Source organism: Bos taurus, chromosome 10 (genome assembly GCF_002263795.3).
Source record: "Bos taurus isolate L1 Dominette 01449 registration number 42190680 breed Hereford chromosome 10, ARS-UCD2.0, whole genome shotgun sequence".
NCBI lineage: Eukaryota > Metazoa > Chordata > Mammalia > Artiodactyla > Bovidae > Bos > Bos taurus.
In genome coordinates, this window is record NC_037337.1 from 81,660,890 (window position 1) to 81,687,837 (window position 26,948).

The following is a 26,948-nucleotide window of genomic DNA, read 5'->3' on the forward strand; positions in this document are numbered from 1 at the left end:
AATAGGTAGTTCCTATTTCATAGGGTTAATGAGGTCCTGCATGTGAGTTACTGAGTCCAGGATGCCGTCCTTTGTTAGAGTTTGTGGTCGCTTGGTTTCCTACCACTTGTAGGGTTTAATAACTTTGGAATTATTCTGGACTTGCTTCCCAAAGGCAAATTAGTATTGTAAATTGTGAACTCATCTTTCCTGTTCTTGCAAAAGTCAGCCCTGTACCATTTCACCTTTTTTTTTTCCAACCCAGTTTCTCATAAGTGACCGTGACCCTCAGTGCAACCTCCACTGCTCCAGGACTCAACCCAAACCTGTCTGCGCCTCCGACGGCAGGTCCTATGAGTCCATGTGTGAGTACCAGCGAGCCAAGTGCCGAGACCCAACCCTGGCTGTGGCGCATCGAGGCAGATGCAAAGGTGAGTGTGCACGCGCCCCATGGAGGAGAGACAGGCCTGCGCACCACACTCCTTGCGTGGGGCACTCCCGAGGAGGGAGCTCAGAATGAGTCTGTTCATTTGGCAGCCTCTCCCCTACCCTTTCCACCAGGGAATATGGAAAGGAGGACTGGCCCACTGAAAGATAAGTACTTTTCTGGCTTTCAAACACTGCCACCAGAGCTTAGAGAGATGCTGCTATTTGGCTATTGCTTTTAATTTTTAGAAATCTTTTTTTTTTTTTTTTTTGTAGAGAGGCTTAAAATGGCAAAACATGATGGCTGGCTCTTGACTAGGGATTCCACATTGACAGCCAACAGATGTGTTTTGTTTGGTCTGCTCACACATTTAAACATATTAAAAACGTTTGAGACAACATTTAAAAATTGGGAAATTCAACCTAAAAATCTGGATGTTTGTATTTCCCATAAAAAATTGGAAAGTGTGGTGATATGAGGTCTGTGTTCCCTCCCTCAAGGCAAATGTGTGGCTGCTGCTGAGGAGTGGCTACCTCCTTTAAAAGGGAGCCTGTTCTCCAGCTCGCCACAGTCCACAGCATTCCCTGTGGTGCCACCACGCTGAGCGCCACGCTTAATACACCCAGCCCCTTCTCTAATTTGTATCGCTTTCCTACGCCCTGTTGGTATTTGAGTTTGTGACCCGTGGACTGATCAGAGCTATTACAGAAATTGTGGGAGGCTAAGTGGCACCCCACTCCAGTACTGTTGCCTGGAAAATCCCATGGATAGAGGAGCTTGGTGGGCTGCAGTCCATGGTATCGCTAAGGGTCGGACTCGACTGAGCGACTTCACTTTCACTTTTCACTTTCATGCATTGGAGAAGGAAATGGCAGCCCACTCCAGTGTTCTTGCCTGGAGAATCCCAGGGACAGGGGAGCCTGGTGGGCTGCCGTCTATGGGGTCGCACAGAGTTGGACACTACTGAAGCGACTTAGCAGTAGCAGCAGCAAGCCGGCTGCCCTAGGGCCTCTGATTTCCCAAAGAAAGTGCTTGCTGGGGACTTCTCTGATGGTTCAGTGGCTAAGACTCTGTGTTCCAGTACAGTGGGCCTGGGTTCAATCCCTGGTCAGGGAACTAGATCCCACATGCCACAGCTAAGACCTGGCATAGTCACATAAATAAATAAATAAATAGTGAAAAAAAAAAAAATCCATGGTGGTGCCAGAAAAAAAAAAGAAAAGAGCTTGCAGGTTTTGAATTGCAAGACATCTTTGAGACTCCTTGGGCTTGCATGCTTTTAAAGTCAGTGAAAAATAGTAGAACTTTTTTTCCCCTAGGAGGGATTAGGGATGTTTGGGAGAAAAGAAATAAACAGAACTGGGTATAAATATGACCCCCCTGACTTTTTCTAAGAATACCTTTAAGAGGCAGGTGAGGCTGTGGGGCATTTGTGTTCCTGGAACAGCCACTTTGATATGTCTGTGTGCCTGTGTGTCTGTGTTTGTGTGGTGTGGTTTCTGCCTGCGTGTGTGTATGTCTGGATGTGTGTGGTGTGTGTGTGTGATGTGTGGCGGTGTGTGGGCCCCCACAACACAGTGCTTTTCTCTCAGTGTTTCTACAGCTGGAGTCTGTGGCTCCTGTGTGGGGTCCAAGTGACTCTGATGTGCATACCTCCCTCTTTAGACGCTGGCCAGAGCAAGTGTCGCCTGGAGCGGGCTCAGGCCCTGGAGCAAGCCAAGAAGCCCCAGGAGGCGGTGTTTGTCCCGGAGTGCACCGAGGATGGCTCCTTTACCCAGGTAGGCCTTGGCTACTCTCTCAGGCCCCGGGTCCTGGGGGCCTGGGAGCAGGAGGGCCCCGAGAGCCTTGCTTCCTGGAAACAGACGAGGGCTCTGTGACACCCCTGTGCCTGTGTCCCCTCCCGGGCCCCCCGCCACTCGGTGCCAGCGCTGGCAGTGGGTCCTGAAAGGCTTGTGCGAGTTCGAGCCAGGAAACTGGCACTGCTTTGTCCCCGTCCTCCTGCTGCCCGTCTTCATTGTTCTCTTCTGTCAAATGTAGGCTGGTTATTTTTTCTTATCCTCGTGGGTTTCCATGGGCAGCCTCTGTATTCCCTTCACTGTTCATTGCTACCCCTTCTGCACACCTCTCAGCCTGTCCCAAGCTTCAACTGAAGCCATGTTCCTTTTGAATGTAAAGTGTCTGTGGTTTGTGGAGTGCGTGTATGTGTGTGTGATGTATGAGTGTTGCATGGTGTATGTGTGCCTGTGGGTGGGTGTTTGTGTGTGTTGTGTGCTTCTTGTGTATGTGTGTGTCTCTCTGGGTGTTGTGTGGTTTCTGGTTAGGTGCGTGGTATATGTGCGTGATGTATTATATCTGTGTGCATGTGTGTTTGTGTTTGTGTGGTGTGGTTTCTGCCTGCATGTGTGTATGCCTGGGTGTGGTGGTGTATGTGTGTGATGTGAGGTGTGTGGTATCTGCATGTGTGTCTGTGCATGTATTGTGTGGTTTCTGTGTGTGTGGAGGCTGTGTGTGTGTGTGTGTGTGTGTGTGTGGTATACGTGTGTGCTGTGTGGTATATGGTGTCTACGTGCACATGTGTGTGTGTGGTGTCTGTGCTAGCATGCGTGTGCACTCATGTATGCGTGCACTCAGATTCTAAAATCTCCTTTCAGGCAGTTTTCCCTCTGATCCAGTGTGATCTTCTGGCTGGAGGCTGGGTAAAAGTAATGCTGGCTATGTTGAAGTTGGCACAGATTGGAATGCAGGCAGCGTGGGACAAAGGGGTGGTAGAGCTTTCAGGCTGGAGCTGGGGACAGTCTAGCGGGGCTGAGACAGCTGGGTGAGAGTGGGGAGGGTCACTGGACAGGGTGGGTCAGCCACTGGATTGGGACAGGGTGACTCCCACTGGAATGTAGTGTCGTTTGGGGACCTCTGCCACAAGAGGGCTGGAGGCGGGCGCCTTGGGAGTTTCAAAGTTTCCCTGTAATCGTCCCAGAATTTTCAAGGGGGTGGGGGAGGAGGGAAAGGATGGGTCTGGCCTTTGGTCTGCTGGGTTTCAGGTTTCATTGGGGGCTGGGCCCAGGGGACTGCTGATTTCAGGCCGAGTGCTGGTGGAGGTGGTGGGGTAGGGACGGGGCCTTGTAATTTTTAAAGTTTCCAGTGTTCAGCCAAGATTGATAGCCACGGAGTTAAACTGACCTTGGCTGCCCGCCCTGTGAGAGGTGCTTTTATTCATCTTCTCACTGAAGTCTCACCACGAGCCTGCCAGGTAGGCGTTGCTATCCTCATTTACAGAAGATGCAACCACAGCGGGAGGCAGAGTGGTCCAGGAACTGGGAGCCACGCTCAGATGTCTCTAGCACCCAGGCTCCCTCGGAGCCCTCCACACTGCTGTTCTCCGAGCTGGCAGCTTAAAAGGATGCTCTCTGCACTCGCTTTGGGGACACGTACTAAAATCAGAACAATACAGAGAAGATTAGCACGGCCCCTGCGTGCAAAGCATTCCCTGTTTTATCTTGATTTTACCCCCTCTCAAAATTCTCCCAGAAATGTAGCTCTTTACTGTGTAGCTATCATAATAAATAAACACATGGTGCAAAATTTTAGATGAATTTATAAAAATATTTAAACTCATATCTCCATAAAGCAATGGCACCCCACTTCAGTCCTCTTGCCTGGAAAATCCCATGGACGGAGGAGCCTGGTGGGTTGCAGTCCATGGGGTCGCTAAGAGTCGGACACGACTGAGCGACTTCACTTTCACTCTTCACTTTCATGCATTGGAGAAGGAAATGGCAACCCACTCCATGTTCTTGCCTGGAGAATCCCAGGGACGGGGGAGCCTGATGGGCTGCAGTCCTTGGGGGTTGCACAGAGTCGGACACGACTGAAGCGACTTAGCAGCAGCAGCAGCAACATAAAACAAATGCATAGTAAAATTCCATTTTTAGAGTTTAGTCAAGTTCTCTCCTTTAATTTGAATATTACACTGGTTGGTTTCTTTTTGATAGAAACAAAAATGCCTATTGAAGAAAAAGTGAAGGAGGCTCTGAGGTGTGGACTAGAGAAAGGCAGTCTACTGCTGTGGCTAGCGCACCATTCCTAGAGCCAGACCGCCTGGGCGTGAGTCCACCCACCCCTCAGGCACATCATTTAATTTCTCTAGGTCGTAATTTCCTTAAGTGTCGAATAGAGATTATTATCTCTATTATTATTTTATATAGTAATTATCATTATCATGGGTTTCCCTGGTGGCTCAGTGGTAGGAATCCGTTTGCAATGTAGGAGACGTGGGTTTGATCCCCGGGTCAGGAAGATCCCTTGGAGAAGGAAATGGCAACCCACTCCAGTATTCTTGCCTGGCAAGTCCCATGAACAAAGGAGCCTGGGGGGCTACAGTCCATGGGGTCACAAAAGGTCAGACATGGTTTAGCAACTAAACAACGACAAATTATTATATTATACATTTTATATGTTACTATTATTATTACTATTATTACTGTAGCTTACCTCATGAGGTAGTGATAAGGATTAAATAAGTCAACACATGTGAAATGCTTGGAACACAGAAATACTGTATAAATATCTGCCATTATCAACATTAGCCCCATCTCTACTCTGGTTCTGTCACTCAGATCTTCTCAAGATGTTACAGACGATGTCACCCAAGAAAAAGAAAATCTTCTGTTGCACCTTTCCTCCATGGGTTCTTTCTTTACCATTTTTTCTAGTGAAAAGAACCCAGGTGATCTTTGTACTGAAAATTCACGTATGCGGGAGAATATCAAACCTCTTGCAGCTGCATTTGGGGCTGAGACAGGGGTCAAGGTAATAGGGAGGAGGCAGAATCCTTTTCCCCCCTTTGTAGGCTTCTGTAATCCAGAGTGTGTTGCTTACGAGAACGGTTGACCCCTGCCCTCCTGGTTCTGAAGTATTTGCTGCCTCGTGACAGACAGCCGCTGGCCAGCTTTTGTTTGAGGGAGGCCAGGCTGGACCAGGTGGTGTTTGCCGGGGAGGGGAACTTCCAGATTAGTCTGGGCAGAATTGCTAAGTGAGGGGGCCCCTGAAGTTCAGCAGAGGTTGGATAGACAGTCAAGAGCCCCTCATTTGTTTGACACGCTAAGCGCTGCCATGTGTCTGCAGGCTGGAGGCTGGCTCACCCCGGTGGGCAGCCAGGCAGCCAGACAGCCGGTCCGACCCCATCACAGTGATTGAAATGGATGTGCTCTTTCCCTTGATCAAAGACGCTGCAATAACTTCACAAAATGAGGCTGTCTCTTTGAGTGTGCTTCAATTGCATTGACAGGCTGCCAAAAGGCTATGAGAAAAAAAAATGCTTTTCTGCCTCCCCCAACCTCCACTATCACTGACCTGGACTTATTTTGGTTTTGTTTTCTTTAAGACCAAAACCAGAGACCAGGTCCATTATTTCAACATTGCTTAGACTATTGACATGCATGCATCCTGGTGTTGTCCTGTGAATTATTATACAGTAATGTGCTCTTGAAGTTTATGGAGGGGACCCTCATGGGACTGGGCTTGTCTGGCATGGGATACAACTTGGGACTACATGACTAGGTTGGCTTTAACGGGGTTCGTATGGGATGCGGTGGTCTCTGTCCTCTAATTTGCTTTCCCTTGACCTCTTCTCTTGCTACCCTGCACCCCAACTCAAACAGCAGAGTGGTAAACACTAGAACATCAGGTTTTTAAAAACCTTGATATCTAGACCACATCTCAGGTCATTAAATCATAATGAGGGACCCAGACATTATGATTATTTCAAGCTCTCCAGATGATACCAGTGTTTGGTCCAGGTTGTGAATGACCTGTTGTTATAAGGGCTTCATCACTCTTGTTCTTGGTTGCATCACTGGAATATAGAGTTAAGGCTTTTTGATGACCTGCTGTGTGAGGATGGGAGCTACTGATTTTGTCCTTTGCTGTGGTCCTGTCTGCTTTCTCTTCTGGGTATCAGGAATATTAACTCCTGACATCTGTTCTCCGAGTCCTTTGCCAAGCTGTTGTCTGCTGCCCAATATGATGAACTGAAATCACAGCCATAGAGGAATGGTATTGGATCACCACCACTAGGATGTTGGCTTGTCAAGCTTGTGCATCACTGAATAATTGTAATGGCAATTCTTTATTGAGTGCTGTTTGCTGCCAGGCATTGATTTTTACACTCATTAATCTTTACTAGAACCTTTTGAGGTGGTTATTAATACCCTTATTTATACCAGAAAACTGAGTTTCAGTGGGGTTAAATAACAAGTTCAAGGTCACTAAGGATTTGTACCCAGGTCTACCTAATTTCAAGGCCTATGCTCTTAACTTTTTTATGCTACCAAAGTGTCCTTGATGTATATGTACTTAATTTGCATTGCCATTGTTATTCCAGAAGTCCCCTCTCTGATGCTGTTGGCCAATCAATCAAGTAGACATAAAAAAGTCCCTTTGCTTATGGAAAATTTTAAATATACAGAAAAGTTGCCAGAGTTCTCTGGTGGTCTAGTGGTTAAGACTCCAGACTTCCACTGCAGGGGGCATGGGTTTGATTCCTCATCAGGGGACTAAGATTCTGCAACCTACAGGACACGTGCCTCCCACCTGCCTCTGTAAAAATACGTATGTGTGTGTATATATACACACAGAAGTAGAAATAATAGCATAATGAACCCCATGTACCCATCACCCAGCTTCAACAATGATTAACACCTGGCTGATTCTGTTTCATCTTTATCCTATTTTCATCTCCTACGCCAAACTGGATTGCTTCAAAGCAGATCCCAGACACAATATTTTTTCATCTCAGACATTTGGAGCTCTGCTCTGTTCTGGGTTATGAGCTGGTTGCTCTGGGGCATTCAAGAAATGCCATGGCCTGTGCTTTCAAGGAGCTTACATGCAGAAAAGATATGAAAACATACCATGAAGTAGCTAGTATATAAGACCCTACATGTACAATTGGGTGTATTTCAAATGCCCAGTTATAAGTCAGTAATTTGGAATTCTGAGTGATTTTATTATTGAGAAAATATGCAAAATTAAAAATTTATGAACATAAAAATTAAACACTTCTGAACATCAAAATTGAAGATTTCTGAACGTAAAAGTGCCTTAAACAAAGCAAAAGGCAAATGATGTATATTAGCCTTAATGAAAAAGGCTAATATTAGATTTAAAAAACTCTTAAAAACCAGGAAGAAAAAGATCTTAGTAGAAAAGTGGACAAGAGATATCAATAAGCAGATTATACAATAATAACAAATAGCCAATAAATGACTATGAATGATATTTTCCTTAGTAATTAAAGAAATATAAATACTAATGATGTGGCATTTTGCTTACCAAATTGTTAAAACTTGGAAAAGAGTAATATTCAGGCCTGGGTGAAGGGAAAGGATTATGCCCCACATCATACTTGAAAAAGTAAATCGGCACTGACATTTTATGAGAGAATTTTGCAATATAGGTCAAAAGTCCTTAACTGTGTCCAAATCTTGAGCTTGACGTTTCACTTCTAGGAATTTATTCTAAAGAAATAATTAAAAATATATGCAAATATTTAGCCACAAGGATTTCCATCTAAGTTCTCCTTATAGTTGCAAAAATTAGGAAACAATCTAATCTAAATATCCAAAATAGAGAAGTGCTTAAACAAATTATGACATCGCCATACTGGGCAGCTAGTAGAATGATATGTTATAGATGCTCATTTCACACAGTATGTGTGTGTATGTGTTATGTATATATACACACATATATATGAGACTAACATATATATATGAGACATTCAAATATTCAAAAGAAAAAATATTTTCATTTTCTTCTAAATCGAAAAGCTGCACACACTTTGTAAAAAAAAAATTCTGAGAGTGCAGAAGTACATAGGAATAAAGGTAAAGGCAGTGAGTTCATCTCTTTGAAGTAGCAGCTGTTAAGTCTACAGCCCACTGGTTTTTCTTCCTTTGTGTACTTATCATTTTTGAGGGTAAAAATAATAAAATGTCATATATCACTTTCTAATTCTTTCTTATTATTAAAAAAAAAAATTGCTTATTTATTTATCTTGGACTGTGCTAGGGCTTTGTTGCCGCACAGGCCTTTCTCTAGTCGTGGCAAGCAGGGGCTACTCTCTAGTTTGCAGCGTGCAGGCTTCTCAGTGCGGTGGCTTTTCTTGTCGAGCAGGGGCTCTACGGCATGTGGACTTCAGTAGCTGCCGCACGTGGGCTCAGTATTTGTGGTTCCTGGGCTCTGGAACTCTGGCTCAGTAGTTGTGGCACTCGGGCTTAGTTGCTCTGTGGCATATGAGATTTTCTTGCCATAAGAAAATCTGTGGGATTGAACCTGTGTCTCTTGCATTGGCAGGCAGATTTTTTACCACTGAGCCACCAGGGAAGCCCTCTAATGCTTTCCTATATTAATTATACTGTGATTTACTTATTTCCAGGTGTATTGCATATTACCCTATGTCATTTAAAAAATCACCGTATGTCCCATTGTATGAAGGTACCATGAATTCTGGAAATTTGGGGATTAAATTTCAGAAAGTTGAATATTGGGTCAAAAGGACATGCCCTTTCAAAGACGTTTGATGCATACTCCCAAACTGCCTTCTGTTGAGCAACGATGTAGTTGATTTAGTGGTTGCTACCAGATACAACCCCAAGCCATTTAATTTATTTTATGTAGATAGATTGTAGTTCTAATAATACTGTAGAGTATAAAACACCACTTGTAACATTACTGCTACATGAAAAAAATGTATTGTGTGTCCCACTTTAAGCCCCATGTTCCAGGAACAGTCTTTCTTGATATAGCTCTGTCTGGCACCCACACTGTCCCCATTTCTCTTCATTCCAATCTCTGCTCCCCACACCAGCACACACATATATGTTTTTTTATTTCCCAAGGTTAGTTTTTTTTTTTTTTGTCGTATGGGTTTGGGGAGCTGTAATTTCTTCTTGATAATGCTTTGTTTAGAAGCTGGAAGTGCAAAGAAAGTTCTGTGGCTTTTGGCATAGATGGTGGGCTCCCCTTGTCAGCATTTCTGTAGCTCCTACAGTTTTCTCAAACCTGGGGACTGCAGCTTGTCTCCTAAGTGCTTGGGCTTGAGCTGTGAAGCCGAAGCCGGCCTTGAGGCTCCTTTGCAGTGACTCCTCTCCCACCCCCACAGTACAAAACCGCATGTCCTGCAACCAAAACCCCACCCCCACCCCGGCTGAGTGGTATGACTAGCTTGTCTTGGAAACACCTGTGTTTGCCATCTTGGCCTCCGTCTTCCAGATTCTCAGGAAGTGCTAAAGGTATGCTTTATGCTAAAGGTATGGATCTTTGCATCACTTGTGAGCCTTTGTGGACCAACTGTTGAACCTCTGATAAAACACTGGCAGGCTGGAGCACTGAGTATCATCATGGGGGGGAAGGATTTGTCCTGTCCTTGATGAATCCAAGGGCTACATCGTTTTGTGTTAACGTGGGACTATCTTACCTGAAGCAATAGTGTGGGCGTCTCCTCAGTGCAGAGGGTTCTGTAGGTAAAGTACTAAGAGCCTGGCTGCATCCATAGCTGGACTCTTCTGAGCTTCTCTGGCCATATCAAGTTCCTTTGGATGCCCCAAGCACAGCCAGTTCTGTGTGTTTTATGGATGGTGCCAACTTTTTTAAAGCAGTCACACTGTTAAATATTTAAGTCCATCCTCTATGTACAGATGGCACAGTGGTCAAGAGACCCACCGTTGCGTCACTTGTCGCTTTTCTTTGTCCTTTTCTGTTGTGTTCAATAAACATATTATTATTGTTACAGTTTGAGCATCTACTGTGCCCAGAGCATCTTACTAGTTGTTCTACATGTGTTTTTCTTTGAATTGCTTTTGTTCCAAACAGCCAGATGCTGCATATGGTAATTTATACAAAAATGCTCACAACATAGCACATAACTGCTGTTCAGCAAATGTTAGTTTTCTTCCTCTTTGGGCTTGGTTTGCTCAACTGTATAATGGGGGAGCTAGCTGAGCTCCTCCAGAGGTCATCCTGTGGGCCAGCCACATGGTTTTATTATTTAAAATAGCAGCTCTATTAAGGTAGAATTCACATGCCATAAAATGTATCCTTTTAAGTGTATGATTCAGTGGTTTTTAGTATGTTTACAGAGTTGTGCAACCGTTACCACTATCTAATGCCAGAATATTTTCATCACCCAAGAACACATCCATGTACCCACTGGAGGTCATATGAAAGTAAATGTTTAATTCTTTAAATCACGGCAGGGACAGGGCCTGATGCCTCCACATGCAGGAAGGACTTGCCTAGTAAGTTACTCGTCTCATCTCTCACAAATAGTGGGAGCCACCACTGCCATCTTTTCAATGAAAGAACCCTGTGGGCACCCACAAGTACAGAGGAGGGCAAGATGAGGGTGGGTGGAGCTCCAATGCTGTGTCCGTTGTATTCGGTGGTGACCTGCCTACTCCAACCACTGCTCTGTCCTCCTCTCCAATGGCTGCATGGCCCCTGAGCCTCCTCTCCCAGACTGGCTGGCTTCATTTGCTTTGGAGCAAGTTGTAGGCTCTGGGTGCTCCCAACTGGGTATCTGACCTCCCTGCAGTCTCTGGTGAATCTTCCCCTAAGTCTATCTTGGAAATAAAAGGAGCAAGCCCTGGGCAGTACCCACAGCTGCTCTTCTGCAAGGGGGTGTACTTGGGAGGAAGGGATGGATGAGGCCTGCTTCTCTGGTCTTCCTGCTGCTCATGGTAACGGGGAGGCTCAGTGATGGAGGCTTCCATCACTCTCTCTGCTGTTCTTTTCTTTTTCAGATGATAGCAGTAACACCTGTATAGCACTTACTTTGTGCCAAGGTGTTTTCTAAGTACCTGACACCCATTAACTTATTCAGCCCTCACTATGACCTATGAGTAGGTACTATTGTATTCTTAATGAATAGATAAGAAAACTGAGCCATAGAGAAGCTGAATAGCTTTCTTGGAGTCACATAGCTTGCAAGTGACAGTCAGGATTCAAACCCAGGCAGCCTGGTGCCAGGATTCTTGGTCCTAACCATTATACCATACTGCCTCTTAAAGGGCATGGCCTTCTTTTATAGTGGTATTGCCAAACTGGAGCTTATCCAGGAGGATAACTCAGGTGAGCAGGTTGGGGAAATCATGTCACATGAGGAATAGTCAAAGGAGCCAGAGGTTGGTTTGAAGATGAGAAGAACCAATGGGTGGATGAGAAAGAGACAACCAAAGGGATGCATGAGGGCCATCTTCACCTTGGTCTGTGGATGCCAATTGCTTTTTCTTGAGTAGTCCCACAGAGCTGACCCAGGATCACTGAGTGAAATATTTAATGACTCAGATTCTGACTCAAACCCAGGAAGAACTTTTTACAAGAGGAGCAATCCACAGATGGAATATTTTACTCAAAGAGGACTTCCCATCCCAGGAAGAGGACAGACAGGACTCAAGGGGCATTCAGGTGGGGTGCTGTGGGGAAGGAGGGTGCTCCTGCACTGGGAAGGGAATTAAACTGATGACCTCTTGGAGTCTCCTTCATACCTACTATGATTTTATGAGTATAATATTCAGTCTGGTGGGTAGGCACACAGTTGACCCACAGCAAACCCTTCTTCAGGAACCTTCCAGGCAGACCCATTAACACACACACAGTCAAGGCTATTGCCACTCTGCTGTGGGTACATATGACATGCCAGGTGGTGACCCTGCAGGCGCAGGTCGTGACACGTGACACTGTGTCATAGTATAATGCTGCCTCTGAAGTGGGGGGGAGGTCGAGTCAACTTTTAAAGTCAACTAAACTCTTGGTGGCTCAGACGGTAAAGCGTCTGTCTACAATGCGGGAGACCCAGGTTTGAGCCCTGGGTTGGGAAGATCCCCTGGAGAAGGAAATGGCAATCCATTCCAGTACTATTGCCTGGAAAAATCCCATGGACAGAGGAGCCTGGTAGGCTACAGTCTATGGGGTTACAAAGAGTCGGACACGACTGAGCGACTTCACTTTCACTAAACTCTTCTGCAAAATGGACAGGATCAGATTTTTTTTTTCCGGCCAGTCAAAGTCTGGAAAAGTAAAAGGAACATGGGAGGGAGATATGAAGGCAGAAAAGTTTAATTAAAGTGAAATCAGATATAGGAGGGCTTCCCAGGTGGCGCTAGTGGTAAAGAACCCGCCTGCCAATGCAGGAGACAGAAGAGGCAAGTTTGATCCCTGGGTTGCAAAGATCGCCTGGAGGCGGTCATGGCAACCCACTCTAGTATTCTTGCCTTGAGAATCCCATGGACAAAGAAGCCTGGCGGGCTCTTTGCAAAGAGTCGGACACGGCTAAGTGACTTAGCACGCACGCACGCACAGATACAGCAAGCAAGAAAGAGCCCCCACTCCTGCAGGCCACCCTTGTCCCACCACTGGCCGGATCACCACAGCTCTGCTCTGAACAAAGCTCCTACACAAAGGGACTTATTTTTCATTGGATATTTTGAAAACATAAAAAGTATTTGATACTTTCCCCCCCGAAGTGGAAGTAGAAGTGAACAAATGAGAGGTGCCGTGTTTGCTGTTTACAAAACCTGGGTCATTCTAGGCACCAAACAAGGGGGAAGAAGTCAAGAAAATAAAGTTCTTCTGGAACCCTGACACTAAGATTTTAAAAATATCTTTATGTGTGTGTTAGGGGGACGCTCTTTACACTTTTTGGAAACTAAAAAAAAAAAATGTTCTTCATCATGTATTTGGAAAAGTGGTCCTAACCCTGGCAAGTAGGTGCCAATTTGTAAATTTTGACCTTACTCTTAAGTAGCAGAAGTTCAACTTGGGGTACAGTTGTAGAATCACAGAAGTTTTGGATCAAAAGGGACCTTAGAGATAATCTGGTTCATATTTTCCTTCCTCTCCTTGTCTCACCACATCCAGGGTTCAGATTCTACTTATAATCTCTCACCAAGCCATCATCTATCTTCTGCTTGATTGCCACCAAAGACAGGAAACGTATTACTACCAATGGCAACATAATGCATTTTGGGCAAGTTTAGTTGGAAAGTCCTTCTCTGTGTTGACATGAGAGTTGTGATTTCCAATAGATGACCCCCTTTCTATCTAAGGGACTTACAGAATCCACAGAAATCTCATTTTCCACAAAAAATCTGAAGACAAACACCATTATGTCCTTGTAAAGTCCTCTCTTACAGCCAAGAAATATTTCTTTTCTCCCTGGCAAAGATATTTAGTTCTAGCACTCATTCCCATATCATAGAGACTTATGTCTCTCTTTCCTCTTGGCTTCTTTCCTCTGATTTCAGTTTGCTGAGTCAACCCCACCCCACCGCCTCCCCCTCCCCGGACCCTGCCCCACACCGCCACAACCCCACCAGCCCTGCCCTTATAGAATGTCCTTCCCCAAACTGGATACAGTATTTCAGGTATGGTCAGAAAGAGCTTAGGAAAGAATAGTATTATCTCTTATTCTTAACTCTCTACTGCTTGACTAATATCACATTGACAGCAATGTTACACCATCAAGTCATAAAAAACATAGTCAACAAGGACTTCCACAGAATTTGAAATTGAGGGGTTACCTTCCCTCCTTGCCTCTCCTCCATTAAATTCTGGAAGACCAGGTAAATACTCTAAAAAGAAAATCCCTCATTCCCCAGCAGACAGTCCTCCCTAGACTTGGCATTGAGCAGGAGACAGTGTCTACAGCCAGCAAGAATAGCAGTGCTTTGAAGCTACAAAGGACATCCTTTCTGCAAACGGGAAGGGGAAAAGGACAAAATCTGCTTGTGCTGAGTGCATTCTCTACATCCAACACTATTTTAGATGCTTTATGTATCTCGTCTCATTTTGTCTTCTCAATAACCTTCAAGGTATGCACCGTTAGTCTTGTTTCATAAATAGGCTTGGAGAGGTTAAGTGACTTTGTGAAAGTCACACAGAGATGGTGTTTAAACCCAGGTCATTTTGACTCCAAAGCCATGTTTTTCCTTCTGCATCCTGTTGCTTCTCATCCAAACCTGACTAAAGATGAGGGGGACATTTGTGGGATAACCTCTTCCAAACTGAGGGAAAAACAGCTCAAGCTAGCCAGACCAAAAGGATTACACCATCTCTCCTGCCTACCCTCGCTTTTCTCACTGCAGTCAAACATTATTCCATGTGTGAAATCACCCAGAAGCTTTAAGGCCACAATCGCTAGATGCCTGAATTAAAAGACCACGTATCATCAAAACAACTGGAACAGAAAAACTTTGGAAAGAAGTGTTGTCCCATGGCCCCTTGCTCCCAAATTCCCACCTAGAAAAGTGTTTGTTTCTTGAGTATTTCATGATAAATGCTGGAAAGGATGGCGTGATGAAGTGTCTCTTAAAACAGTGGTGCTTGGAGTGTGGCCCTGGACCAGCAGCAGCAGCATCACCTGAGGACTTGTTAGAAATGCATATTCTCCAGCTGACCCCATCCCTAATGAATCCATAACCTCTGTGAGCAGGGCCTAGCAATTTGTTTTCATAAGCCCTCCCCATGGATCTTACTGTGCAATAAGCAATGTTCTCTTGCAGCTCCTGATGGAGAGAGATTCTAGGGCGATAAGTGGCAACCTCAGATGGCCTGGAGACTCTAAGTCATTCAGCTAGGGTGCGTGGCACCAATGGAAAAACATAATTTTCTACAAGGGGTCCTATAGGGAATGCAGAAGAAAGGAAAATATGCCTGCTGAAAATACTGCACTGAAACTAAGTTGTTGGGTAGATCTACAGCAAGATGTTTAACTTTGTGCATTCGTTTAATCCAAAAAACCTACTAACTGCTTTGGAACAACTGGCCGATTAAAGAAAAAAATATGTTTCATAATCCCACTGCCAAGGAGAGTTAGAGAAATATCCACATGCCTTCTGCTTTTAGTTTAACTTTTTCCCGCTGGGAAATGTTCCTGTACATGATAGTAGTCATTTCATTACAAGTTTGGTAGTTGCTACTAAGAATGCTGAATCAAGCCTGTCTTTTTGCATATGGTTCACATTTTTCTGTTTTACAAAAGAAGCACAAAGAAGAGGGATGTGGGAGGGATGTAGCCACTGGGTTGAAGGTGCCTTGGAGGGGACCCCAGTTGTCAGTGAAGGTCTGAGGCAATTCAAGATGGATTTCTTAATAAATAGAACACGAGAGAGCATTACAGAGAAGGAGGTGGGGATTTGCCAGAGGGAAATTGTTTCAAGAAGAGTGAACTAAATGAAAGCCTGATACCTGGATAGTAAGAAAGTATGACTGGGAAAAAGAGAAATATGGCAAGGCCCTGCACATCATTATACTGCCCCCCTTTTTTTTTTTTTAAAAAAGCATGTTTCATAGAATGCTAATACTACCGTAGAATGCTCCTGAACTGAACTTGGGTTCACGCTCCCTCACCTATGCACAGCAAGGCCAATTAACTGACACCAAGTACAGGTGAAGGGATGTATAGCATTTATCACAGGGCACCAAGCAAAGAGAACAGGCAGCTTATTCTCTAAAGACCTGAATTCCCTCATGACTTTCAGGGCAGCCTTTTTAAAAGCAACATTTGGAAAGAAGGTTGCAGCTTGTGGACTTTCTTCTGATTGGTTGGTGGCGAGGTAATAGGGTGATGTTTCTGGGATCTTAATCATCAATGTCTGGTTCCATCCAGTCTAGGGTCTATATGCTGTGGTCAGCATGTAGTCATCATCATCCATCTATCTGTGTGGGAGGTCATAGTTTCTGCAAAACAACCCAAAGATATGCATCAGATTATTATGTAGATTCCTTAAGGAGGAACTGGGGCTGTTTTTTAAAATTTATTTATTTTTAATTGAAGAATAGTTGCTTTATAGTATTGTGTTGGTTTCTACGAAACATCGACATGAATCAGCCACAGGTTTACCTATGTCGTCTCACACTTGGACATCACTCCCACCTCTCCCCCCATCTCACCTCTCTAGGTTCTTATTGAGCTGGAGCTGGGGCTCTGTTTTATTGAAGACCTATTGTTTAAGCTATCATTACTTTTCTTGCTTGACTGTTCTTCCTTTGTTTCTGCATTCTCTCACTTCCCTAGTTAGTAACTGCTTGAGTCTGCTCTTTGGAACTCAAGGAAGGCCTAGGAGACTAAAGCCTTTTTCTACAAACAAGGAATGGGCTTTGATACCTGAGAGGGCCACACAGGGTCTTGTTCAGTTTCAACTCCACCTTTTCTTTGATATTCCTCTACCCTCTGAGGGGAATACAAGCAGGACCAGAAAGGGGATAAAGTTTTGGATAGAGAGATTAATCATGAACTCAGCAGGGGAACTCAGTTTTAGGGGGATTTGGGTTCACTCACTCACAGTTAAGGGAAGTTCCAACTGTTAAAGAAGTTTAGGAATTGCTGCAAATGGTATCTTCCTCTTAGAGCTGAATTGTGAACTGATTTAAGGTTCTGAGAAGTCCTGCCATCAACAAATCTTTTTATTTTATTTGGCTCAATATATCCAAAGTTATTTGGCTAGAGAACCCCTTCATCCCCAATAATTCCTGGTCACACTCCAAAGGGCATCAACTGTATCCATCGCTATAGCAAAGTGACAGATAGAAAGATGGAGGAGCAGCAGCTTCACATTCCAGGAGAAGGGAAGACAGAAGCCACACTTGGGGAGACTGTTCTCCTAGGGAAGCTGGTAGGAAAAACAGCAAAAGTCCAACAACAAATAAGCTACTTTGAGATGTGAGGTGCGACCCTGTCCAAGGAGCCCCCCAAGAACAGCTAGAGGAAAGCAGGCTGGCCAGGGGGCACAGCAGAGGCCCCCGTGTTGTCATCCGAACTACTCCAGAAATGGCCTTCCACTCAAACTGGAGCAAAAGGCTCTTGATTTGAATATTTATCCCACTTCCTCCCCTTCTCCCTCAAAAGAGTTCCATTTTCCAGAGAATTACAAAGAATAAAGATACCTGGGCAGTTCCCTTCTATACCAGTCCTGGGACCCAGGCCTTTCTTGGTCTCGCTTCCAGGTCTGGGGGACTCCCGTCCGCCAGGACTAGGTACTGGCCATCATGCTCTCTCTCTTGTCTCTGGGTCTTGGTTTCCCCATTTGTAAAGCGTTTGGGTGAGACTAGTGATCTCTTTAGATTTTTCTCCAGCTCTGTCAATTCTGAAATTTTGTGAGAGCTTGGAGTTTGGGATCTGAATTCCTGTGCTGTTATGAACTAGCTGTGATATTTGAACAAATAACCTCTGCTCCATGCACCTCTCCTATGAAGGATTTGCACACTGGGTGACCTTGAGGCCCAAATGAGATACTGCCTCAGTCATGGCGGTGTTTGGAAAATCATTGTAAAGACAGAAAGTGGTGCTTTCCATTTGGGCTGTGACATGTGAGTGCTCCTTGGCTCTACATATGGCCCATCATCTGCTTTGCTTTTCTCATGGTTTCCTCCCTTTTGATGCCCCTGTTGGTTTGTTTTGCTCTGTTAGCTGGTGTTTGCTCTGTTCTCTGCTCATCAGTTACTCAACTGCACTCACTGGCAGTGCTGGCCTCCCACATTTTCCCAGGTGTCCACAAGTTGGGCTAATGTTGAAGACTAACAAGCTTAAAATAATTTCAGATTTGTCTTCATTTGGACAGAGAGGTTGACCCGAAGTAAACCACTGGGCTGTTTTTGCAAAGGGCTTCTTGCCAAAAATATTTAAGTATATGAGTCAGAGATGAAATTTCCTACCTAAGAACACACTGCAGTCTAAGCAGAGAGTAACCTCACTTAGATTGATGTAAAAACACTTTTTGTCTTTTAAGGAAGACCCATCAGTTGACATTTTAACCTTCTCAAGGTTGTTCCAGAGTGGGGTAGGAAGAAATGCCATGGTTTGTATCTATACCTTTGTGGTTAGAACAACCCTGAGATCTGAAAACTGCACTAGATGCCAAACCCTAGAAATGGCCAGTTACCTTGTCAGTTCCTCTTCGTCCATGCTCTTCACATAGAGTAAGTCTGAAAGTTCATGAATTGGGGGCTGGTGTTTTGAGCAGGGGGAGATAGAACAAAGGTGTTGTTGTTCAGTTGCTCAGTTGTGTCTGACTCTTTGTGACCTCATGGACTGCAGCACGCCAGGCTTTCTTGTCCTTTACTATATCCTGGAGTTTGCTCAAACTCATGTCTATTGAGTTGGTGATGCCATCCAAGCATCTCATCCTCTGTCATCCCCTTCTCCTCTTGCCCTCAATCTTTCCCAGCATCAGGGTCTTTTCCAATGAGTCTGCTCTTCAAATCAGGTGGCCAAAGTATTGCAGCTTCAGCTTCAGCATCAGTCCTTCCAATGAATATTCAGGACTGATTTCTTTTAGGATCGACTTGTTTGATCTCCTTGCAGTCCAAGGGACTCTCAAGAGTCTTCTCCAACATCACAGTTCAAAAGTATCAATTCTTCGATGCTCAGCCTTCTTTATGGCCCAACTCCACATCTGTACATGACTACTGGAAAAATGATAGCTTTGACTATATAGACCTTTGTCAGCAAAGTGATGTCTCTGCTTTTTAATACACTGTCTATGTGTGCCATAGCTTTTCTACCAAGAAGCAAGCATCTTTTAATTTCATGTTGCAGTCACCATCTAAACAAGGAGGATTGCTTATTAATTTAAAACAATAAAGTTTGCAAGGGAAGAAGGGAAACTAGGTAGGATTTAACATTTGGTCATGTATATATAAACCATTATAATTTACATCCTGATTGCTTTTCTACAAGAAACGTTACTTCTCTCTTCTGAGAGTAATGAAACTATTTCTATATGAAAATAAACTTCCCCTTCTTTTACTCAAACTTTTTCACTCTTTTTGCTGATTTCAAATCGCCCCTTCCCTTGGGGCTGGTTGGAATAGAATGTTCTCTAGTTTCCATTGGAGAATCTGGCTGTGCTTTGAGTGCAGATAGTTGGCTAATAAAATAACACCATGATAGTAAAAATAAATAGCTAAGTTTAACTGGGCACTTACCATGTGAGCTAAGTGCTTTATTTACATTATCTAGTGTAATCCGCCCAGCAACTGAGTGAGGTAGGTATTATTATCTCCCTCTTTCTAAATGGTCATGGACAGTCTGAGGCTTGGTTTGACTACAGGCCTTTTCAAGACTGCAGAGGGTTGGAAAGTTCAGTGGTTAACTGGAAGTGGTGGAGCTGGTTAGTTAAGGCAGGCAGGCTACAGTCTGACTCTGTGACCACTGCTTTCTGTCTTCATATGACTTCTTTTTCTTCAAGAAGACATCTTGGAAACTTCCCAAGACAATTTGCAGACAGCCTCTAGGTGGAGAACTGTGGGTCCATTCACTTGGAGATCCTTTAGCAAAGGAAAGTGACCTTGCCGGGTGCTTCCTGCAGCGGTCTAGGTCCTCTGGGTCTTCTTTTGTTCACTGTTGTTCTTTCCTCTGCAGCACACCTGGGGCAGGTGTGCCCGTAACTGTGGATTCCAAGCCTCAGAGGAACATGGCAACAATTCCTCATTCAAGCTCAGTTGTAAAACTCTGAAGGACTTAGAAGCAGCCTTCAGCCTGTGGACTTTGTCGTCTGGAGTCTATTCCTTGGAGCCTGGTCTGAGGAAAATGCTGAGGGCCCTGGGGAGAAAGCGGGGCTGTGTTTGGGCCTATGGGCCTGGCGTGGGGGCTGGGAGGCAGCATCTGTATGTCCAAAGGAGCACAGCGGGTACTCGCAGGTAGCATGTGGCCCTGGGGACCCTCGGAGCCCCAAGGTCAGATTATATCCCCTGGAACAAAGGTTTGGACTCTGTCTCTTCTTCAGGCATGTGCTTCTGTCCCCAGCAGCCTCAGCGGGGACTCTGCAGGCCCAGGAGGAGGGGCACTCTGTGTCGTCTAGGAGCCGGACTTGGGGGGGCGGGTACCATCCTCAAGAAAGAGATGCTGGCCTTGGCCGTGAGAGCCAAGGGGCCCCGGGGTGAGTCAGCGTGGCCACTGGCCCCAGGGACAGACTTCCCCACGGAGGAAGAAGCAAACAGTCAGGCCCCATTAAAATGTTGCCCTTGGCGAGGAGCTGTCCCCTGCAGGCCGTACTGAGTCTGAAGGGGTGGACTCTAAGTTTCCGGGAGTACTCCCCACCAGAGTCTCCCGGGCTTCCTGGGGGTGTCTGGGCCCATGTTGGAGGCCGGCTGGCCAGACTCTCTGACACAGCCGAGAGCAATCTTGCCCCAGCCGTATCCAGCCATCGGCCCAGGCCAGGCACTGTCTCACACTCGCTGTTTTCCTGGCCAGTGCCCTCGAGGTTCGGTGCTAGGATCCCCGCTTTATAGATGGGGCTCAAAGAGCTAAGCAACATAACTGCCAAATCCGTAACTGGCTGGGTCCAGGATTCAAATCCAGGTGTATCTGGGTTGCTTTCCATTCCACCCTTAGGCCTCCTCGGAAGGTAGCACTAACCTGCCAGAGGACACTAATCTTGAGTGAGCATCTGGGGTAGCAAGCGTGATCTTGGGATTCAGGGCTTGTCTTCACGAGATGAAGCGGGAGTGAAACGTGGTCCTTTGGTGAAGGCATTGAACACAGTTTCCCTGCATGCGTGGTTCAGGTAAATGCCTTAATTATACAGTCATCATACTGGTAGTAGTGAGATGCCCTGCGTCTTGTTCTTAAATCCCAATTTCTGAGTGCAAGTGTGTAATGAAGCAACTAGTTTTGGGGGAAACTGTGGTGTTTGGTGCCGTCACAAGAGCAGAAGTCTTTTCTGTAGCTTTTCTGTCTTGCTGATAACTTACGGATTTTACAGAGGCTGTCTGACCTGTCCTTTCCTTCTGTACCCTATATCCCTCACCTCTCAGTTTGTATGCTCAATTCTGATATGTCCTTGATCCCAAGAGGCACCTTTTCCCCACAGTTTAATGGCACACATCTTGTAATTGAGGTCTACATTTAATGTGGCAGGGCTGTTTAAATTGATGTTACATTTTTAGGATGGATAGAGACCAAGAATTCAGGAAATATGATAATGCATGCATTTATTCAACTCATCAAATGCCTACAATAAATCTCAGGCATTGTGCTAGATGCTTGGAATATAGAAACAGCCAAGTTTCAGTCTCTTGCCTTTGGGAGGTCACAGTCTAATGGGGGAGATAGACTAGACAGATCATCAGGCTCGTTGTAATAGGGGGCATTAGGGGAACCAGGCTGTGTGGAGGGTCAGAGGAAGGAGGCGGAGGACATAGGGAGCCTGGGACCACTTTAAGGAGAAGGTGAATCCTGAATGAGGTGGGAAGACAAAGGTTTGGGAGTAGGCTGGGATGGGTTGGGGAATGGTATTCCAGAAAGACTGACTGGTTGAAGCAAACAGAGGCTTAGAATCATAAGACACTAGGGTGTGTTTCTGAGCCTCAACAAGTTGCTTGTGGCTGGAATGGAGGATATGTGGAGACCTGGGGGTAAAACGGGGATGTGGGGAGAGCAGGGGCCAGATCATGGGGATCCCTAAGCTTGTGCAAATCAGCATCATCTCCATCCTGAGTCCGATGGCAAATCTTTGAGGTATTTTAAGCAGGGGATTGATGCCCAGATTTGTGTAGAAAGTGGGTGGAAAAGGGATAGTGGGGTGAGGTGGAGGAGGTGAGCAGAGTGACAACTATTGAAAGAGAAAGAAGAGTGACCCCGAATGAAGCCCAAAGCCTCGTTTTTATGTACTGTTCCCAGGCAGCGTGGACCTGACCATGGAGGCTTGAAGAAGATCAAGCCGTGGTGCAGCAGGGCATCTAGAACCAGCACCTGCAGGCCCAAGTGGTCTTAGCCCCATCACGTGTGGCCTTCTCTCAGGAAAGTCACGTGATCAGTAGGCAAGCGGACTGTAGGAGCAGATGCTGGGAAAAGCTAGAAAAAGAAGAAAAGCCTTTCACTTGTCTCTGCTTCTTAAGGGTTGTATCAACCTACAGCGATGATATTCCAACTTGTACTTGCCAAGTTAGTTCACCAATCCGAACTTCTTACAAAGAGATGGGACATGCAGTGGACATTTCTGAGTGTGGTGTAAGAGATTAAGTGTTAAATGTCATAAGGAAACAGCGCGAAGCCCAAGATAAGTGGCTGTGGTTGCGCCTGAGGGTCACGCAGAAAACAGTGTTTTCTGGCCCATCTTCAAGGGACACGCTGGGGGAGGGCTGCTGGAGTGAGAGGTGGAAGGAGCGCTCTGCCTTGCCGGGGAGGGTTTGAAATGGATGGGAGGCCACTGTTGATACTGTGACCCAAAACTTATGGTTCTTTTCTACTTCCCACTTCCCGAACAGGTGCAGTGCCATACTTACACCGGGTACTGCTGGTGTGTCACCCCAGACGGGAAGCCCATCAGTGGCTCTTCTGTGCAGAATAAAACTCCTGTATGTTCAGGTACCGTAGGGAAGGGCGGGAAGAAAGAAAAGGGTTGGAGAGAGACGCCTTGGCCAGTCTCCTGCTTCTGTGGGTGGACCTTTGAAAGACTGGTGGTGGTTATGAGTCCTCTTCCTGGTCAGGGAGGAGTTCACCTGAACGCGCTTGCTCTGTTGGGAGTTGGGTGATAGGGTCAGTATATGTCTCTGGGTATGTATTTCTTTATTTTGAGTTTAGGTTTCTGGTTCATTGCTCTTTTCCCAAGTATCAGCTGTAACCTCGAGAGAGCACGGTCTATAAGTTTATAGCTTGGGTGCTCTAGGTTGCTAGAGACCCTAGGCACACTTTATCGAGATGGATTTCAAGACTGCACGGGAGTTCAGCATCAAAGGCTATGGCGAGCAATTACTGATGCCTTTCACGGGTGCAGGAGAGGGAAGTGGTGGTCTATGTTGCCATATGCTTGCCACCGGTGTAACATACAGTGATGGAAAACACTTGTGCCAGTGGCCCTGAAATCCGGCTGTCATCAGCGGTGCCTGGGGAATTCAAAAAGAACCCAAATGTTGAGGCTTCTCCTTCAATATTTGGATCCAGTAGGTCTAGAGTGAGACTGGGAGTCTACATGCTTATGAAGCTTCTCAGGTGGTTCTGATGCTGAGACAAATTAGGGAACCACTCTTTCATAGCGACCCTCCTAGTAAGTCCATAGGAAAAATCAAGTCTTTTCTATTTCCAACTCTATGGGCATAGAGAAACTTTGTTCTTAGGTCAGTTTTGTGGGATTGTGTATTATGGATTTATAGAAGCCCTACACTTCCATTCTGATGGTAAGGAAATTCAAGTCACTCCCTTAATTCACTATGCAGCTCAGCCCATGTTAAAAAAAAGTCTGTCCCACCCACCAGCTGCTTCCTATTTCTCTGTAATCTGTGTATATGAGATTTTATGTATTTACGTATTTTTAATTTTTAAGTGCAAGCAAAGTATAAAACATTATTCTAACGCCTATGGGAAATTCCAAACTCCAGCAGTCCTGTCCTAACATTTTTCTTTTTCCCCTAAATTTATTCATTTTTTTCGACCAGCCCTGCTATATAAGGGGAAGAGTGAGTGGAAAGGGCAGTAAGTATCTACATTAGGAAACCAAAATTTGCAGGCCAAAAAGGAAAGTTTACTTTATTTGTGGTTTACATGGAAACTGGAAACCTTAATTGGGGTTGGTGTGGGGAGGGGGAGGAATGAAACCTTCTTGCAAATGACCTGGAAAGTTTCATTTAAAGCAAACAAATGTGCTAGAAACAAGTCATGCAGGGTAATATAATTGAATTCGCACAAAGCTTGTATATGGAGAAGGGATCGGATATGAACAGGGATGGATTTCTTCTCTTTTGTCGTGGGGACCTCCCCCGATGCCCTTCCATGCTTGAGCTGGCTGTGCCCTGCGTGTGTGGGGCAGGGCATCCCGGGGAAGGCAGGTGCAGCAGGCTCAGGACTGTCAGATGGGGGTTCAGGGCACCCGAGTACATGCAGGGCACCGCATTTGGCAAACCCACCCGCTACCCACCCTCCTTGAGGATCGGGCTGCGTCTAGAAAATTGTTTCCATGCCTCAGACTGTTTTGGCCCATTCAGTACAATTGGGCCAACAATTTTCTACTTAATGCAGATGGAAAATCGCCGATTTCCTGCCCTCACCAGCAAGGGATGTCAGTCACTGCATTTGCAGTGAGAGGGGTTTTCTTTGCCGTCGGCCCTACTGACTGAATGTGGCTCAGAACGTGGAACTGGTGGGAAGTGGAGGCGAGGGGGCAGTGAGTGGAATGTTCAACAAAGGAGTTATGTGGATGTGGAATTTTGTAAAAATCTGCTCAAAACTATTGCCAGGGAGCCTGGAAATCATGGTTCATCTCAACAGTGCTGTGATACCAGTGACATTGATGTTAAACAAACCCCACTCACATGTATGTATGTACTCACTTTGTATATAATGTTCCTAGTTGTGTATACAGTATCTATATACATAACCATATGCTCCTAACAGCAGGCTTTACCAACTCTTTGAAAGAAACCAACCGCGATGCATTCTGAACGTCTGTGTTTTTGTTTCCCCTCTCACCCAAGGTTCGGTCACCGATAAGCCTGCGAGCCAGGGTAACTCAGGAAGGAAAGGTGAGTGGAGTTTCACGCTTTATCTAAATGTTTGCTTCTAAAGCCCGTCCAAGCAGGCGTTCTTGGACAAGATGGAAGGAGCCTGGCGTAAAAGCTAAAAGTGCCCTGCAGAGAATCTGCATTCTTATTCTGTTCCCTCCCAGAAGCCCTGGAGGTAAGTAAGGCTCATCACCTCCCAGAATTTCTGAGCGAGATGAGCAGTGCACACTGCAGGGGAGGACCCTGAGACCCTTGGTTCCTGGGAAGTTCAGTCAATCAACTACCGGTGTGTAGCCAGAGTTAAACAGAAAAGCACAGCGAAGGTGGGCATGCCCAAGTCTACCCAGACTCTTCTATTTTGGAAACCCATCTGAGCATTTTTTTCCCTCTTTGAGTCTCCTTGACAATTGTTCTGGCACATCCAGAGTCTCTTCACTAAGACTAGCATGCTCCATGGGCATGTGACCTGGGCAGCTGTGGTCCCGAAATTCTTATGTTGGCCTTGAACTTGGGTTTTGTCAGTGCAGTGCAATGGGACAGCTAAGCGTGCATGTGGGCAGTAGAGACACGGGTACTGTGTGCATTCACTGTGGCTTCATTGACAGATGGCTTTTGTGATGAGGGCTACTGGTCTTCCATAACCTGCTTAGAATTTTCATTTTTCTTTGCCTAGAAAGTAAGAAAGTATTTGTTACTCAGTCGTTGTCTGATTTTTGCCACCCCATGGAATGTAGCCTGCCAGACTCCTCTGTCCATGGGATTTCCCAGGCAAGAATACTGGAGTGGGTTACCATTTCCTTCTCCAAGGGATCTTCCCAACCCAGGGATCGAACCTGGGTCTCCTGCATTGCAGGCAGATTCTTTACTGTCTGAGCCACTAGGGAAGCCTTTCTTTACCTAGAACAATGATAAATAGCGAGTTGAAAAACACCATGACAAATCAAGAGAGAGACCATGGAGGAGAGGATCAGACTTAATACTTTAGTGTCTTTCATGGCACCCTTTCTCCTGTGTTTTGAATAAAAGGCTTTTTCACTCTGCACTGGGCCCTACAAATTGTGCAGTTGGCCTTGATGAGGGCATTTATCTAAGTGCTGGTTAGTGGACCAACCGACATGAGAAATGGGCCTCCGGGATGTGCTGACCATACTTTCTAGTATGGAAGACGCTAAGATTTGCCACTTCTTACCTCCAGAACAGCATACACACAGACAGTTGGTGGTTGCATGGAAAACAGGTTTCAATCTTATTGCCCATGCAAGCACTCCAGAAGCCTCATTTTGGGGTCTCAGGTAAAACCCAGGTGGGAGATCTCAGCTGAGTTTGAGCCCTCCTACTTGACTCTGAGCCTTGGGAGCTTCATGCTCATAAGAGCTATATGGAGAGTTGGGCTTGCAAGGATCAGAGTAGGGCAAGCAGGCTTATCCTACACTGCAGTCACAGAGAGACCAGGGTGAGGCCCTGGCCCTTGCCCCAGCTAATTCCATGGGGACCCAAAGAGGAGGCAGAGTCCCTCTGCTTGAATGGAGGAACTGAGAGTCTGGAGAACCTGCTCTCCCTGCATGCAGGTGCTCCAAGAAGATAGGGAGTAGAGCTTGGTGATACCACCTCCTTCTAGAAACCATGGACCAAAGGACCCAATGGGCTGCTCCCCTACCAGCAAACTGGAATAAGTAAGTGGGCAAAAAGAAAGTACTTCGCAGCCCCAGGGAGACAGCCTTGAATGTTGGTGGTTCCCTCCTAGGGGGGAAGGCAGGAGAGGGGATAAACATTTCTTCCTGCAAAGATCTGAAATCATCAACACTGTGAGTGGCATGTCTGCTTGTAATTGATTGGGGTTGGAAAAGGGAACTGCCTTCAGTTTTGCTTGTTGCCACTGAAGTCTTCAGGAGCATAAGCTTTAATCCTGAGCATGAGGTCCTGGTGGTAGGAAAAAGAAAGAGCAGCCATGCAGAACAGACCACCCAGACTTTCCCCACCAAAGGGAACAGAGTGCATGATGCTGGATGAAGCACCTGCCCCAAGAAAGGCCAACCAGAGGATCTGGCTTTTA

The 26,948-nt window shown here is 45.7% G+C and overlaps 1 protein-coding gene across 6 annotated transcripts in view; it reads left to right on the forward strand.

Moving 5' to 3' along the window:
* SMOC1 (SPARC related modular calcium binding 1) overlaps positions 1-26,948 on the forward strand; it is a 146,119-nt gene that overhangs the window by 67,579 nt on the left and 51,592 nt on the right. For all 6 annotated transcript variants that reach the window (XM_005211949.5, XM_005211950.5, XM_010809447.4 and 3 more), the window contains 4 exon segments: positions 245-410; positions 2,072-2,184; positions 22,667-22,766; positions 24,869-24,916. In XM_005211949.5, coding sequence (XP_005212006.1) covers positions 245-410; positions 2,072-2,184; positions 22,667-22,766; positions 24,869-24,916 — 427 coding nt within the window.